We start from the raw sequence: 18,602 nt of genomic DNA, 5'->3' as shown, positions 1-18,602 counted from the left end.
CCTTCTAATACCTGAGACCTGAAGCAGGTTCTGAATTTTATTTAAAAATAAAAAAATCAGTCATTAATGTCATGTTAACATCATGATAATATGAAATATGGTAACTCCATGGAAGGTGAGGGAAGTTAAATTCTACTTTTGAAAACTGATACTAAGACATTCCTAAAGTATCAAACTGTTAAACAGATAATTAAAGAAAGGGGGGTTGTTTTGTTTTGTTTTGTTTTTAAAGATTTAATGTAATTCTTGAAAAAAATACTAATTCTACTGCATAGGTCACTGTTTTCCAACTACCTAATTTTTTAGGTGTCACAGTTGTACTTTAATCACAGGAAAAAATGTGACAAGGCAAGCTAATAAACAGTCTATAGGCTAACACACAAAAACCCCTATATGGTATGCATATCTCCAGGTAGCAGATACAAAAGCTTCTGGACTTCTATAGCAATATATCTTAAAGACATACAATCAAGCTGCCTGTGCTCAGGAAGAATAAGCCTTGCTTTGCATGTGATGAAGTTAATTTAGTTTATAACAATGTCCATATACCCTGAACTGAAAAAAGATCTCTGCAATGCAACAGCTTTATCTTTCAATTTATCTTCAAGAGATAGCTTGGAAGTCTTGATGAACAGCTTTGTCCTGCTGAAGCAAAAAGGGGGCTTTTAAAAGGATCAAGATACAGAGCACTTTCAAGGACATGAATGAGGCCCTGGAAATAACATCAATAAATAAAAATAACTTAAGTAAGTCCATAAACCCTAAAAAAAATAAAGGACAAACAGTACTTTCTCACATGGAACGTAATTGTCATGATCCTGCCAACAACGCATGGCTTTTCTTCAGCTTCTTACTAATTTTTGCTACTGCAGAGTAGCAGCTCAGACAGATGAGGTTGTTAAAACAAACAAACGTGTCCTGTATGAGATGGGTAGGCAAACATTGCCTAAAGAAATTGTTAACAGAGCTGTCCAAGAGACCTAGTATTAACCAGCACAGGTGGTTTCTACAGAGCATGTGAAGCAGTCCCTACCAAGAAGCACTTCCATTTGGTTTACAAACACTGTCGACAGATGGATGTTTCAAGCAAGAAGATTCTGAACTTGCCTGATCTGTACCATTTAAAACCCAAACTGGTAGAGAAACTAAAGAGCTAATGACAGACCTCAGTTTTATGATATTAAGCTTCACTGTTATCCTCCATCTGGAATGAACAGCAGCTTATAGCAGTCACTGAAATGAACACCTATCTAAACTTCAAGTACAAAAACTGGGTGACATACTTTTTGAACAAAGTTAGTGACACATAACACATAGTAGGGATTAGTTGATCTTTCAAAAAGCCTTTGGGGATAAGAAGATAAACAACAGAAATGCAAGGAAAAGATTAATCAGCCAATCAAGCAGAAGTAGCATGACTTCTTCACACTGTCTACAGATAAGCCTGTGGAAGAAAGTGATCCAGCTTTTTAAAAGAACTCCATCTTTGAAGGATCACTTACACAAGCCAGCACTTCCTGTTCATATCCTAAGGCACCTAAAGGCCCTAAGCAAATGTAAAGTCACTATACTATTGTGATGTGAAAACCAATTCCCTCAAGTTATTTGGATGAGGTGCTGCTACTTAGTAAAGATGACATTTTGCTTCTATCTGTTTACATAGTATAGTACGTATTCAAAAATTATTGGTCAATACATTATTTATTTGAATACAACTGCCCAAATGTCAGGAAGAAGTTACACATAACTGGATAAACTATCTCTTCTAGTATGTTGATATGAAATTGGTAATCTGCCAAGGACTGTAGATGAGGCACTGTCTGCCACTAAAAATTATAAACAAAAAAGTTGAGCTACTTCCAAAATAGGGAAGCTCTGCAAGAAAGGTAAGAAAGAAAAGCTTTGGCACAAGTGCCTCTATTGCAAAAGAAAGTGAGGGGAATAAAAAGTTCTTTCTCTCTGAATTTGAGCTGACGAGAATCTTCAGTGAAATATTCTCAGGTGAAAAGGATCCTTGAGATCATTGCATTAGAGACTAGAATTAAGACATTTGGTCCTTCTGAACAATAACTAGCAGTCTATATAAGCCATAGCTATATATCAAAAGAGGTAGAAAGACATTGGATGAAAAGGGAACTTTCATAGATACGTAAGTTTTCTTGAGTCTTGGAAATGTTAAACTGCTGCCCCAAGCTAAGAGTTATTGGTGGAATATTTTTCTTTGCAGCTTTTTTTCCTGAACAAGATAAATATTAACAATAATGGAGGAAAGAAGGCACATATCTCACCTAAGGCTGAGGCCTCATCTGTCCTTTCTAGAGAGAGACGTGAAGACCAAGTAATCAAAGCACTGCTGGAAAGAATTGATGTCAGGGGGCTGGGGAAGGGTTCTAGAATGCAGTCTTTAATTACAGATGTGCAAACTTCAGAAAAAAGTCTTAGGGAACACAGTCCTCCTAGAGTGGCAACAGTAGGGTCAATTTTACAACATTCAGATACATCTAATGCCAACTGACCCTTTGAGTGCAATAGCTTCGTTCATTCTCTGAAGACTATAGAAACATTTTTCCTCCAGCTGGGAAACATTATCACAGAGAAAATTGTTAGGTTTGTCTAGCAAAACCTGACAGCTACTAATCCTGATTCAGAGACGAGGTCTTAGAAGAGATCTTTGTCCTACATACATCCAGCTTTGTCTTCAAGCTAACCATAGCTTTTAGATAACTGTCATACTATAAATTTGATTGCAAGTCCTGAAGGCAACTTTACAGAGAAAAAATAACTACAGAAAGTAAGCCCTGATAAAACTGTATCAAGACCGAATTCCAGGAAAACATTGCCAAGAAACTCATAGCCAGAAGAAGAAAGCAATACTTAATCTTCTAGAGCTACAAAAGAAATTCTGCTTTTCTTCTCAGACTCTCTCTTAGCCCTGAGAGAAACACACAAGTAGTAAATTACACCTGTTTGAGGGAAGGTACTAACCACTTTGGAAGCAAACAACTCTGAAAATAGTACACTGATGTTCAGCATGCGAACACACACATCAGAAGGTGGTTTTGTTTCTGGGAAGCTCCTGGTAATACAACACAATAGCTGGACTTTCTTCTCTATCTGTACCTCCAAAGGTGGTGGTGCCAACATTATTCGTACTTGAAGTACTGAGCACTGTAAAAGGACTGAAACAAGTCTGTACTATACATTTGGTAACAGATCAGTCAGCAATGAAATACAAGAACATGACTTTTACCAGTTCCACTGCCTCTCCTCAGTCTGTTGCTGCTGCACCTAGAATCAGAGGAACTGTATTGGTCTAAATCACAGATGCAACAATTGTGTACAGAGAGCCATCAACTTAGTGGTAGTACTGCAGAACCACTTATACTGACCACTTTAAAAACAGAAAGTGGTGACAAAGATCTTTTGACACTAGCTGTATTTATCAGATTATGTTCCAGTGCTAGAAATTAGTCTTCACACGTTGTTCTTTGCTACCAGTTGTCAGAAGCAGCTCCCTACCCTACTGGATCTGTCTTACAGATTCAGCAGGCTTTGACTAAGTGCTAACTCACAGCAGCAACAGACAATCAACAAGAGAATTTTGTTACAAAGTTGTAGAGTTTTAGTGATCTTACTCCTCAGCATACTAAGAATTAAATGAGTGCTAAACAGAGGCTGATACACACTTAGGACCTTCTGCCCCTTCTGAACACACAAAATGTATTTTCATATAGGTAGAGTACAACTACAGGTGACAAATATTTGAAAGATGCCTTTTATGCCCTGAAGTCAGAAATAAAAGTTTTCCTAATACAAATGAATTTCCTAGATATAAAGAACATGTGGATTTGTCAAGTCTTAGAAAATTAGTTTCTATAAGGCTACAATGACAACTCAATTTTTACAGAGCCAAGCTTCCTAGCTGGTAGAGATGGATGCTTATACACTCAGTTGGCTGAGAGGCCACAATCCCGGGCCACTGCACTCAATTTTTGTGCCAGGCTAGATCTGTTGTGCCAACAATGAGTTTTGTTTGATTTTTTTTTGGTGCCCTCCCCCCAACAACAACAAAAAAAGTATGGCGGCATGGAGCAAACAAAGATTTAGTGGGTTTAAAGACCTGATTTTATATAACTGATAGCTTTATCAGCTCATCATAACAGCATGCAGAGAATAGAACTGTGCTGCTTTGCTTTCCCACAAAACAGTATATAAAGGCTTACGAACAGAGAAAACAAAATAATCTAAATGTCTTAGATTTACACTCTAAAACAAGAACAGTAAAATTAGAGCTCATTTCCTTTGACCAAATTAAGGGACTAAAGACATCCTGTCACAAAATAACATAGCTGATGTTAGGCAACGGTTGTCTTATTTGATGAATTAATTTCACATCTAAATTTTCCTAGAGTTGGCTTACCACATTAGACAAGTTTGGATTTTCCTTTAAACTTTTTCAATTCTTTGTTGCATAGATAGACTTTCCTATGAGTCTATACCTAATTCTCTCATATTCCTCATGACTTTATTTCTGGGTGAATATCTACATGTATAAAACTTACTCAAACCTAGTTTATCAGCCATAAACAACCAGAAAAGCCAGCAAAATCCTCCTCCCCCAAGCCATTAGTAGTTAATAGAAAGTTTTGGGATAAGAATATATTTTAGTTCCTTTCCATGTTCCACAAAGGAAAAAAAACCATGTTGAAACTCCTTAGGAAAAGCCTTATTTATTTGCAATAGTAGAAAAAAATGAATGCTTATTGTAGGAAGTGGTTTATTCTCACAGAGAAGAAAAAAAAAAAACCAAAAACAAAACAACAAACCACCCCTGTATTTCAGATGTCTGTATTAGTAGCTTACTAAAGAAGTTTTAAACCCAGATCGGACACTTTGTTGATAAACTACGTAGAGAACAGAAATATTGCAACTGTTGGAGAAAACTTAAAGATTAAGGAATATTAGATGGAAAACCAGAGGAAGGATTTGAAAAGTGTAGGTTATTAAGTAACAGGCAAGGAACTTCAGCAACTGTGTTTCATGTAGCTGGAAATAAAGAATGATTGGCATACCACAAAAACAGTAAAAGAAGAGTATAAGAGCTTAAGTAAGACTCTGAATGAAACTGTGCTTTATTTCCTACTGATAAATTTCCTTGCAATAAAGCTTAACCTTACCAAAGGAACTCAAATAAGCTACCCCAACAGTACACCTTGAAACCACTTCTTCGTAAACTGCAAGAGATGCTTAGGTATGTTAGCTTTAGTGTACTAAGTACATTAGAGATTCTAAAGTACCCTCACGTATTGATGATGCTCCTCTTACCTTATTATTTGAAACAGCCTGAGGTACCTTGTTACAGTGACACTCATCAAATCACTAGGTCAAATCTGAACTTGCCAGAAGCAAAATACAGAGACTTTTAAGTCTCTCCATACATAAAATATCTTGTATCAGGTCACATTTCATTAAATATCCAAAACACATCATCTCTATGCATAACAGATAGGGTGAAGACTTGGGTTTGAATTTTTTTTTTTAACATATGGAAGAATTGTAGTAAGTGATCGTATCTGAAACCCGAGAACCCTAAGGAATAATTTTTATTAACAACTGTAAGCCTTCTTTTCTTGTTACATTTCAACATCTGGATCTCTTCCCTAATCTTTTTTTTTAAATGAGGTATTCATTCTCATTAATTGTCTCTCATTTTAAGCATGATTATGCAAACAGGGTATAAGCATCCAAAGAACCACCTCAATTCAACCCAGGCAACATTCTACTGCTTTCTCATCAGCATCAAAACAAAAGCACAGTAAACTTTAAACTTTGAGAAATGTAACAGTGGGAAAGGTGGATACTGCCACCATGTGGTACAAAAAGAACAAAATTAGAAATTTATATATTAAAGAAAGGTCAGTGTACCAAGAAAATTGTTCCTAGCACAACTTTAGTTATTGTTATCTACTATCCCGTTAAATTTTTCCTACAGCAAAAATTAACACAGATGTCAGTCAAATCTCAGAAGGTTGAAATCCTCCTGTAGAATGTTATTAAATCAGAACTCATTAAATGTGCAATTAAGGAAAATGTTCATGTAAATCAAAGTTAACAGGATTAATTTAATCTCATTTATGACCAGAGATGATGACACAAAATAATGCTGAAGCCCATAAATGCACAAATTTTATTGACTACTTTTTCTAATTAAATCAAAAAGATACATGAAAATAATAGGAATTTCACACAATAATCCTGCATAATTAATATCACCTGATTATTCCATAAGTAAATTTTGAGGAAGAAAAAGGCGGTAACTAAAGAATAATTTCAGAAGTAGTAAAATGACAATGGCATTTAAGTCCCTGCTAGCCATGACTTGGATAAATATACTCTGGGTAGCTGAAATTGTTGTATCACAACTCCAGATTTATGTGGAGCTAAGCTACAATATGAATCATCCTAGCTGTATACATACTAAGAATACTATAAATGTTCATCAATACCTTAAAAACTACATTCTCCTTATACTGTTTCAACTCTTACTCTTTGAAAATAAAAATTAAATATATTTAGATAATTTGTTTCTCTACTTCTGGCATTTATACCTTACCTGAAATCAAATTATATTTTTCTTTAGTAGAGAAATAAATAGGAAAATTAAAATATAAAAAACTGAAAAGCATAACAGAGAAGATGCAACTCCAAAGGATTCTTTAAAAAAAACACATTTTTATATCATTAAAACAAAAGGTGAAGCAAATTACTACCAAGACATCACCATCTTGAAAACTAGACACTGAATCACCATTGTGTCTTCAACTACTGCTGGATGGATCTCCTGCCTCAGCTTCCCCGCCTCGAACCTTGCCTTCAGAAAGCACAACATAGCTCGTAAGAGCCTATCCTGAACAGTCTCATGAGCAAATCTTGCAGCGTAGCCATAACGTAAAATTAGCTGTTATGCAAGGACATATATAGAATGTTTCCCCTCTCCCTCCCTCCCTCCCTCCCCCCTTCTTCCCCCAGTAATTTTTAAACAGCGAAGAAGTTTTTATATCTTATACATAAATAATGATTTGGAGAATGAGTTTTTCGCAATATATATATTTACAGTTTCTTAATTGAGATAATTAAGGTGCACAGACCTCTGTCAGACACTTCAGTTGGGATTTATACCCACTTAGTTCTTCTGTTAGGCTCTCCTTTTTCATCTGTAGATCACTTAGCTCTTTTCTTAAGGAATGGACTACTTCATAGAATCGGATCTAGAAGAACAAGATATATATTGAAAATTGAAACTAGCAAAATTGTAATCGGAAAACTACAATCCCCAAACCAAATCAGCTCAACATTTTATGGCAATAATTCACCAAATGATTTCCAGTGCATACCAGGAACCTGGTTGGGGTAGAGGGGTTCTGTGGGGGGGAAATGTTAAAGCAAAGACAGTGTCTTTCTTTAGCCTTTGACAGCAGCAGCTAAGAAATAATCAGTTTGTGTTTGGTACTGAATAAAAAAAAAAAGAGGAATAAAAGGTAAAGACGTATATCTGTTCAACTAAGGCAGCTCCCAGTCAGGCTGCCCGATTAAAAAACACAGCTGTTAATGGACCACATGGTCCCACCCTCCTACTTGTGCCAACTCTAGAGCCTATTTGATTAAGAGTGTAAAAAGAAAAAGAAACAAGCCTATTTAGCAATAAACAAACTTAACTTGCTAACTTCCCCCAAGCCAATATAAATTTTTATGGGGTGTGTAGAAATGGAGAGAGATTAGTTTTGTTTTCTGCCAGTTCAGTGTGCTGAATCTGCACCAAGAAAAATGCAAGAGCAAGCACAGGAAGCAGGAACAGCACATAACCAGGAAGAACTGCGACACACTCCCCACACACACTTTCAGCAGCAACATTGCTATGTGGGTTCAGCTGCTTCATGCAACTAAGCCTCTGAAAGACTCGACTCTGCTAAATTAACACTGAAAAAAGCCTTGTAAAAGGATTAAAAAAAAAAAAAAAAATCTGACACATACTCCTCTCTCTTCCTCCACTCCAGTCACAGGCATAGTCTCAGACAAATAAGTCTCAGATCCATACAACTTTTCCAGAACATTTCTACTGAACAATAAAAAAATACTAGAAAACACAGTAGTAAAACCACAAAGTCAGTAGTAAAAAGCAAAAAGAGACCAAACAAAGAAGAAAGCTGTTTTGATATACACCCACACACACGTACACAGAGGTTAGTACTCCCAGATCAACTCGATACCTTAAAATGTTTATTTTGGGGGATGAAAAGAAAAGAATTGATAATTAAGCACTATTTTCATGCAAAAGCTACTCCATATCCCCCATCATTAATGTTTTGTTTGATATATGATTAAAGAAGAAATGAAAGCAAGAAAGCACAGAAGCGTTCAAGAGCAAGCTGTACTACACTTCCATGCAGAAGGAAGACAGGTCTCTGCTTTGCTACCTGTAAACAGCAGAAGACAAAGAAAAGTTCCAGGTATATTCCATATAATCGGCAGCACACAATTCTAAAAAACACAGAAGCCATGGAAATTTGCGATGTAAACATAGGTGTAGTTTGCTTTATACAATAAAGCAAGTGTGCAACATGACTGGAAAATTAGTAGTAAAGCAGAAAAGTGAAATTTTCTAAAAAGTGGTGGGTTCTTTTGTTTTTGTTTTCAAGTTTTTTCCAAATACTGTGCATGTTGAAAGTTGCAGTTGTTTGAGCTCGTTGTACTCAAGAAAGCTCCACTTTCCATCCTTACCTTTAGATGCAAAACAAACATAAGCTTAAATTTACAGCATATGTCCTCTTTTAAGTTCATTTTTATTAAAAAAAAAAGCATGCTTTCCCAAAGTATACCTGTAATCTTAATTTTTTTTTTTAAGATGGTAACAAGGGATTCTCAATTCACTACGTCTAAGTTTACACATAAAGTGAACAAAATTAAGGATGATATTGGTTTTTTACACTATAATTCAATTAAAACCAAAATAAGGTATGATAATTTTTTGTTCACATTCTGAAAATTCCAAATGACAAATTCAACCATCAGATGCTACAGTTAAAACTATAAATTGTCCTTCTGTTCCGAGAAGTGAACTAACTGCATATTAATGCCTTATTTTACTGTTTCATTACTGTTTTATTCTTGCAGTATTCTATTCCTTCCATATTTAAGGAGTTTTTTCATGTCCATCTGTGAAATCACATTGCTTCTAATGGGTTTGCATGAAATCAAACAGTGAAGTTAGTTTTGTGGGTTCTTTCTAACTTCTGAACTACAACAGGCTTCCACTACTTCCTTAGGGAAAAAAACAAAACAAAAAAACCAAACACTCCCCCCTGCCACAACCCCCAAACTTTAGAAATGTGCATGCAAAGCAGTGAGTAAGTACAATTTTAGTCTCTTAACCACAGCTTCCACTAACTACAGTTTTCATCTGTCTGGATTCTTTCAGAACTTACCTGATTACATCTGAAACCAAGCAACTGAATTTCAATCGAATCCTCTTCCCCCCTCCCCCCCCCCCCCCCCCAAAAAAAAAGTGATTACAAAATTTTTCTTTTTTTTTTTTCTTAAAAAATAATCTTTATTGTTACTAATTGGTAACCATTTAAAGTATTGTGGATTTTTTTAAACCACACATAGCTTTCCCTGAAGTTCTTGTATTTTTATTGTGATTTCCCTAGGAAACCTAACTTATGCCATCATGCCATGTTTACTTCCCAAACCAGAACCACCCTAAAACAGATTACCCAGTATCAAACCAAGGTGACATGGGATACAGGTATCAAGGATAAACATATCTGCACAGCCTTCCCAAGGAAAGATCAATCCATGGTAGTAAGAAAGTGCAAATGAATGCAGTAGATGAGGGAAAGGTTGTAGCAGAAGTTGAACTGTTATTTAGCTTGCTTGATGGCCAATAAACATTCATGCAACTCAGCAGTCAAAGCACACATTGCCTCTTGCCAAGTTAATACAGTAGAAACAAAAATTAATGTAATGGGATTTCAGAAACAATTGCATATCTTAAAAATTACAAATTTATATAGATCTGCTATAAGGAAAACTTTCTAGGTGACTTTTAAAAAACTCTTAACACATGCCTACCACTTTTTATGGAAAACTAGAGTTAAGCTAAAAATGGGTGGGTGCAGAGGAAGAGAAAGTTGGGTTCTGTTAAATGAAGTTATGTGAAAGTAGTTGCATCAGTTAACTGCCTTCTTAAACAAAGAGCAGCTGAGCTGTAGTTAGCAAAATGATGCAACTGAAAGACATGGTGATTAAAAACAGATCAGAATTTGCAGATACTATTTTTCAACAACTTGGTGAAAAATTTTTACAGGAGGGTACACAAGAGGCTCACTTTACTGAACAAATTAAGTGATTCAGCTGCCAAGCACCAGTTCAACAACCTGAAGTGCTTTAAAATTCTGCATATGCTGTTTCTAAAAAAATCATTCTTATAAACAGTTTTAAAAAAATCTAAATTTTTACATATAAGTTCAAAACAAGAAAGTGTGATTTTAAGAGAAAGATGCTTAAAACATTGTTTTTCATTTGTCATCATCATTAACATTAAACATTGCTTAGTCTTTGCTCTAGCATGTCACTATTGCACCCCTGTGTGGAAGAACAGTGAAAAGCATCTCACATTTGTTTTAATTCTAGTATTCTAAACTTGCAATATCTCTATATACAAAATCTGTATTTAAGCAATTCCTGCTCTTTGTCCAGTATAACAGGTTTCAAATAAAGTGTAAACATTATATATGCATTTACTTCTATCTTGGAGAATTGTAAGGCGGTATTTTATAATAGATAAATAGAAAAAACAGAGTCTGGAAATTTCTTGCTCAAGTTTTCTCTAAGTAGAGCTCTTTCTCGCCAAGGAGAATTTTACCCTAATATCAGTAGACTATACTGTTAATCTGCATGTAGATCTGGAGCCAGAGATTTTATCTGCCTGAGAAATGCATAATTCCTCATTAGGTAAGCAAAGCAGGACACAGCATCAGAAAAATAACTTTTTCCCTTCGACATCCTTTTCCTAGCCTTCAGAAGCTAAATGGATGCATAGACAGGATATGCAGAACAGCTCTGTAGCCTCCCAGCATCTGTATCAGCTGAATAACTCAAAGTAATGATAAACAATCACTGAGCTTAACTGATACCCTCAGGTTCACACTGATCCTGTTGCCAAAAGATGGGAGAAGCAGCAGAAAACTGCATCTTACTACAGTATATCTTTAGTATGTCTTCTCGACGGAAAAAAAAATATTGGCCAAAAAACGATTTCTTCAAAAGAAAAGTGACGTGTGTAAAGAGGAAAGGGGCTTCACTGAACACATAAGTAGTAGAGTTTGAGTCACAGACAAAAGTAGCATTTACTGGTTGAACGCAAGAGGAAAAGAAAGGTAGATTAGGGGTAGAAGGTGGCTGTTACTCACCTCTCCCACTTCACATCTTTTTTAGAGCCCCTTTCTACTCACAAATACAATCAAAGCACTCTAATTGTGCCGTGACAGCTTCACTTAGAGCAGCTGGCTTACTAACCCCTAGTATCTGTCCTGCCTGGCTACACAGTCTTTTGTGCTGACTGTCAATCAGCTCCTGAAGTCCAGGAGCTTCCTGCACACCAATTTCAAGTGAGTTGACATGGATTTCAGTTTGCGTTGAAAGTCTGCTTTGTTAACCATGGTGGTGCAGGAATCAACAAGAAAACCTCAAATACTCCTATAGAGGGCAGTGAATACAGTAGACAGCTAGGGGGTAATAACCTAATAGGACCCAAGCTAAGTGTTCTTGTTTATCACTCAGAGCCTTAAGATTTTCCTAGTACTTTCAAAAGTCCAAGTTTTGGAACTTTTGAAGAGATGTTCCCAAGATCTGTTTAATACCTTCATCAATGAGATAGACAGTGGGACTGAGTGCACCCTCAGCAAGTTTGCAGACGACACCAAGCTGAGTGGTGCGGTTGACACGCCTGAGGGATGGGATGCCATCCAGAGGGACCTGGACAAGCTCAAGAAGTGGGCCCATGTGAACCTCATGAGGTTCAACAAGGCCAAGTGCAAGGTCCTGCACATGGGTCAGGGCAATCCCAAGCACAAATACAGGCTGGGGGATGAAGGGATTGAGAGCAGCCCTGCAGAGAAGGACTTGGGGGTTCTGGTGGATGGAAAGCTGGACATGAGCCAACAATGAGTGCTCGCAGCCCAGAAGGCCAACTGTATCCTGGGCCACATCAAATGAAGCGTGGCCAGGAGGTCGAGGGAGGTGATTCTGCCCCTCTACTCCACTCTCGTGAGACCCCACCTGGAGTACTGCATCCAGCTCTGGAACCCTCAGCACAGGAAAGCCATGGACCTGTTGGAGCAGGTCCAGAGGAGGCCCACAAAAATGATTAGAGGGCTGGAAAACCTCTCCTACGAGGAAAGGCTGAGAGAGTTGGGGCTGTTCAGCCTGGAGAAGAGAAGGTGCCAGGGAGACCTTACTGCAGCCTTTCGGTACTTAAAGGGGGCCTATAAGAAAGATGGGGACAAAACTTTTATCAAGGCCTGTTGCGATAGGACAAGGGGTAATGGTTTTAAACTAAAAGAGGGTAGATTTAGACTAGATATAAGGAAGACAATTTTTACAATGAGGGTGGTGAAACACTGGAACAGGTTGCCCAGAGAGGTGGTAGATGCCCTGGCTCACTGCAGGGGGGTTGGACTAGATGACCTTTAAAGGTCCCTTCCAACCCAAACTATTCTATGATTATCCTTTAGCTAAGGATGACAAGTTTTACTTCTCTGTACATATCTAGAGCACAGTATACCATGACTTTCACCGAGCAACAGAACTCATTCACACAGCATTTATACCTCAACAAAGGCACTAAGTTTAACATATTATTTACCGCTTCCTTAATAACTAGCTCTACAGATAAGTACAATGCTAATACTTCGGTGAATTAAGGTTTACATGTCTAAATCCTCTTCATTCTCAGAAGCGAGCCAGGATGCTCTGGACGTGTCCCACAGTCTGTGAAGGCATTGTCTTTTTATTGCAAGCAGAGTACCCCCCTACCCCTCCATCTACCCATAAGCCATAATTAAACATCTTAAATCAAGAAAATGAGACTTAAAGTGTACTTTAAAGTATACTTTATCTCCTCCACTTAGTCAGATAGGAAAGGGCCAGATGGAAAGCATGAGGGAAAGGTAAGGGATGTCTGTAAGAGCCATCTCAACTTGTGGTTCCAGCAAGCTGAGTTTCAAATTCCTGTTTTCAGCCTACTGTATTTCATACCATCAATGTGTGCCCACCATTCAATTGTAACACCCCATTTGCTTCACCCTCTTAAAATACATCAGCAGTTCTACTCTCTTTAAGACATCACAATCTGGGATTAAAAGGTTCTCTCCACTGAATCCAGTCAAAATGGACTGATCCAGAAGTACATCTGCCTCTGAAGGTCTTTCATTTCTAGTTGGGGAAGAATAAGAATTATAGGAGTATAGACTGGTTTCTACTATATGCACATCCCTTTAACTCTAAATAAAAGCCATTTACAGCTTGCAGTGGGTTGACCCTGGTCAGCAGCCAAGCACCCATAGAGTTGCTCACTCACTTGCTGCCTCCAGTGGGAACAGGACAGAGGAGAGAGTGAGAAGAACAAAAGCGAGAAAACTCAGGTGTCGCATTATCTCAACAGTTTAATTAGTGAAGGAAAAAGAGAGATGAATTAAAAAAAAAAGCGCCACACAATCACTCGCCACCTCCCACAAGCAGACCGATGCCCAGCCAGCCGCTGAGCAATAACCACCTTGGAAGCCACCCTCCCACCTCCTCTTTCTGCCTCTACCTCCAGTTTATATTGCTGACCATGATGTTAGATGGTATGGAATATTCCTTTGGCCAGTTCAGGTCAGCTGTCCAGCTGTGTCCCCTCTCAATCTCATGACCACCCCTAGCCTGCTCATGGGGGACAGGGGGAGAGGGGAAGGCAGAATGTGGAAGAGAGAAGGCCTTGATGCTGTGTCCAGCAATAGCCAAAACACTGTTATGTTACCAACACTGTTTTAGCCACAAATCCAAAACACAGCAAGATTCAGGCTGCTAGGAAGAAAGTTAACTCCACCCCAGCCAGACCCAGGACAGAGCTATATTTTAAACCAATACAAAACACAATACTCACAGAAACATATTCAGGGATAGAAAGCTGATCTTCAGGAATAGACTTTAGCTTCTCATAGCAATCATCTGTTAATTCCAAGTCTCGTAAACTACGACGGATATCTCCAGCTCTCTCCCTTAATTGATGATTCGTTTCCTCCAGTTGCTTCTGTCTCAATAAAATAGTTTCCATTTCTTGTTTCATTAGAGCCTGATGTTTTCTTCAAGATTGATTTGAAAACAGAAGACATTAAGTAGTGAGTAACACAAGTGACAAACCTTCACAATACTCTGGCTAGGGAATGAGTTACACTCATTTTATAGAGGGGAAAATTTACAGAGAGATTAAATAATTATCACAAGAGTGTATACCACCATGGTTACACAATGATATCAGACACAGTATAAATAAAAAGCCAGGAACTTCATAATCATTGACAATACAAAGCTGAATCTGAGAAGTGACAATTAATCTCCACATATGTTGACTTGAATTTATAAATTAGTCTTAATTTACCAATTAAAAGATTAAAAACATGAAAAAGCAGAACATATTTCCACACAAAATCCAAGGAATTAGTAAATCACCAAATAAAGCAATAGTAACTTCAATTTGTGTCTTGCCAAGTTTCAGCATATACTGGTTTATGGCCTATTCCACACACAACCCTTCATTTTCTACCTAGTGTAACATACAAAGTTGTGGCCCTTTTAAAAAAAAACAAACAAAAAAAACCACAAAAAACCAGACCACAAACACCACTACACTTAAAACAAGCAACCTTACTTCCAGCCTTAAAACACTATCATTACTATTATCACCAGTGACAATATATTATACAGCAAGAGAAACTGCATGTCACTCAGAGATGTTTCAAAATGTTTTCTTATTTTATTTAAATCAAAGGCAACTGACCTACTTTTTTGGAGGTTTTAGCTGTAACTCTTGAAAGTATATTAAAATTAAATCATTCTTCAAAATGCAATAATTCCTACATTATTTTAAAAGTAATATTAAAAATACTAGCTAGTACTACAAGGTGATGTCTGCCCCGCTTGTTTCAAAACGACAAAAGAAAATCCCAGGTCAGCAAAGCAGTCACACAAGGACATATTCTGCACATTGTGTACGTTCTGTTAAATGAGGATGAAAAGTGAGGTAACAGACAAACAGGAAAACTAATGAAAAGACTGGGGAAAGGAAAGTAGTTCAACTTTTTTATGCCTATTAATAACAATTTGCACATCAGTACTTTTTTACTGAACAGTCCTCAGATAATTCAAGTATAGCCAACATAAAAACATTCCACTCTGGTGCAAATAAGCATAGAGAATGACAGACATTTTTCAGACAGCTCTTATTTGCTGCAAATAAGCTGTTCTTATTTGAAAGACTTTGCTGTAACTAATCTCAGGTCTGTCTTCACATCCCTAAATCTGTTCCAGGCTTACTACAGAATATGACTTTGAATTAGTCACATCCTGTAAGCTGATGCATCTTCTACTGTAACAGGAGAATATTAAGTAATGCTCTTCCTTCACAGTGCTATTACAGGTGTTAAAACATTTAATTGACAAAGTAATTTGGAGAAGCCTGCTAGCCAGTCTATTTTCAGCTATAGGTTAACTCAAAATGTTTCATTTCTGATCAATAAGAAATCCTAACCAGAAGTGCTAAACATTATCCCTTTACCTTTCCCAAGTCATCCAGGCTGCAGAGTTATTATAAATTCAATTTAAACTGATAGAAAGTCTACACCCTCTATCTATTCCTTTTGCTCTTTACTGGGTTTAAGAATGTTCTTACTCCAAGTTCCTATTAAATTTGTATCCAGGTAACAATAAAACCAAAACCACAAACTTCAGCCAGTGAGAGTTGAATTCAAATTTACTTATATGTAAATTAAATATGCAAATTCCCTTTTTAGAATGGAAGTACTAATATAATCTGCAAAAGAAACCCTATTCCTGCAATTCATAATCATCACTTTCCATTAACTGTCCGTGAATTACTTTGAATTCATATTAATAAAGTTATTGAAGATGAAGTTTTTTTGTTTTAATTCCATTGTACCTAGCATCTTCTTGCTGTAATGCCAGCTGGCTATCCAGTCGTAAAGACAACAGCTGCTTTTGATGGATTGCATCATTAAGCTTCTCTTCTAGCTCTTCAATCTAAGTATAAAGAATATAAATACAAAATGAAGAAAAGAAGTTACCTTGGTAATTTTTAAAACATATTTGACAAAAAGAACAACTTGAAAGAAAAAAGCGGAGAGCCCGATGTGCTGGGAAGTAAAATAACCACTGTCTAACAAGACCTCTAAATATGCCAAGGCTTCATCGAATACAATATGGATTTTGCCCTAATGAACTAAAAATAAAAAAAGACTTAGCTCTACAATTGATCCTTTTCAGCCAAAAAGCTACTTGTTCAGCTGATTTCAAACTAGGCTTAAACTCAGAGCAGCAAGCCAGTGAAAGCCATAGTTAGTATATAGTAGGTTGTAAATACTGACTGCACATAAACTTGGCAAAGCTTTTACAGCTTTCTTAACTTCATGCATCTTAGTGGAAACTGTACACAACAAAATCTCCTACCATTAGCATGTTGCTATATTCTAGCCACACTTTCATTAACAGACTATTGAATAGCATTCAGATCACTTTTTCTAGTATTCCACAAGTTCAGGTTAAAAGCTCTATTAAGTTGCTGACATCAGTGACAAAATGATTCATAATTTCTTAAAGAATACAGGTCTTTTCCCTTTGTTTTTAGAAAAGGAAAAATTAACTCAATCTCCCTCATCCATTTACAGGTATAAAGCCTTGGATAAATCAGCTAAGTTTTACATATATTTGTCTCCTCCTTTTCTCATTTTTAAAAAAAAAAAAAAAAGCCAAGTAGGCTTCCAGTATGCAATTCACAGAAATTCTTTTCGGAATGGAAGATTCTGCCATACTCTAAAAGCACCAGAAACAAGAAAAGATTATATGACAAAAGAAGCAATGTTTCTTACCTTGGTCAAATATTCTACTTTCAAGTTGTCAATCATCAAGTTTTTCTGAGATAATTCTATTTTAAGCAGCTGAAGATTATGGAACAACTCTTTCCGTTCAATCAGCTGCTTAGTGATTTTAACAGTGCCTTCTCTCTCTTCAGAGGAAGAAACATCATCGGTTGGTATTGTGGTTTCTAAGCTAATATCTTCAGACTCCAAGGAGCTAGAAATGTTCACTTTCCTGATTTCCTTAGAGCTTTTATGTGACATTTTCTTCCACTATTTGCAAAGCTTTTTAAGTTATACTTTGAGATGAGCCCCCTGAAGAATCAACTGCAAGAATCAAAACAATTAAGTAAAAGGCATTATGTCGTTATGAAAAATTAACCAGTTAAACAAGACCACTAAGCAATACTTCTCAGCATCGCATGAATATATTTTTTTGTTCACCCAAGAAAAGCATTTTAAAAAGCTCTGAAGAGGGCAGTTGCCTGAGGACTCTCTTCCTAAATAATTATTAACAAGGGCTTTGACTGCAATAAGCTAAATACTAGTGTGAATCAAGCTTACTAGTAAGATGTTATAGCTAAATCAAGATGTGCACCTGCCATTCACAGTCAGAAATGCATGCACTGAAAACTCCCGAGACCCATGAGGCATACAATGTCAGAGAACATCCAATAAGGGGCATAACAAGACTAGCTAGAGAAAATGGTAAAGGAATACTTTGATGCCCACACCCTTGATTTCTCTGAAGAAGTAGCTCCATTGCTCTTACCAGGCTGATTTGCTAGTACTTTCCAAAAGCGAGCTACTTAACAGTACTCACATACTTTTACGACCGCCTGGTACAGACTACAGCTTTTACCTAAGAGATGCACAGACTAACGCATGCTGTTCAAAGCCCTACAGAGAAGGGAGATGCTGCACCGGGAGCGCAGGGCCCTGCCTGCCCTGCCGCGAGGGGCGCGGAGCCGGCCGGGGGCTAGCTCTCCCGGGCCGCCGCCTCCCCCACCGGGCAGCGCCACCACCCCCTTCCCCGCGGCAGGAGCAGCTCAGTGGAGGAGATGCCGTTCTACCCGCCAGATGCCCAGCTCTGCAGAAGGCAACGGGCAACCGTCTGTCTGTCGGCAACGGCACACGGCGGCGGGGTGCGGGGCAGCGAGGGGCGGCTGACGCCGTCTCGCTGATCCCCACGCACGCCGGGAGAGGAGGGGCCCGCGCAGCACCAAGTACCGCGGCCGCAGCCCCCGCGCCCCGCCATACCCTTACCTCAGCCGGCGGCCGCACACCCGGTGGCGCATGCGCGCCCTTCCGCCTTCCCTCTGGGCGGCTGAGGCGGGGCTGCGCGACGCCATCACCACGGCGACCAGGGGGCCACCGCGCGCCGCTTCCCGCGCTCTGCCGCGCGGCACG

The 18,602-nt window shown here is 38.0% G+C and overlaps 1 protein-coding gene across 3 annotated transcripts in view; it reads right to left on the bottom strand.

Annotated features, from left to right (window-relative positions):
- PIBF1 (progesterone immunomodulatory binding factor 1) overlaps positions 1 to 18,589 on the bottom strand; it is a 124,468-nt gene extending 105,879 nt beyond the window's left edge. For all 3 annotated transcript variants that reach the window (XM_075527276.1, XM_075527266.1, XM_075527285.1), the window contains exons 1-5: positions 18,459 to 18,589; positions 17,205 to 17,519; positions 16,259 to 16,359; positions 14,207 to 14,405; positions 7,149 to 7,268 (exon numbers count right to left, since the gene is read on the bottom strand). In XM_075527276.1, coding sequence (XP_075383391.1) covers positions 7,149 to 7,268; positions 14,207 to 14,405; positions 16,259 to 16,359; positions 17,205 to 17,456 — 672 coding nt within the window. In that variant the 5' untranslated portion in view covers positions 17,457 to 17,519; positions 18,459 to 18,589. The remainder of the gene's footprint in view (positions 1 to 7,148; positions 7,269 to 14,206; positions 14,406 to 16,258; positions 16,360 to 17,204; positions 17,520 to 18,458) is intronic.
- Positions 18,590 to 18,602: the final 13 nt, after the last annotated feature.

This window comes from Mycteria americana, chromosome 1 (assembly GCF_035582795.1).
Source record: "Mycteria americana isolate JAX WOST 10 ecotype Jacksonville Zoo and Gardens chromosome 1, USCA_MyAme_1.0, whole genome shotgun sequence".
Taxonomy (NCBI): Eukaryota; Metazoa; Chordata; class Aves; order Ciconiiformes; family Ciconiidae; genus Mycteria; species Mycteria americana.
Note: the sequence above shows the minus strand (reverse complement) of the source record. Positions and strands in the feature narration are given on the sequence as shown.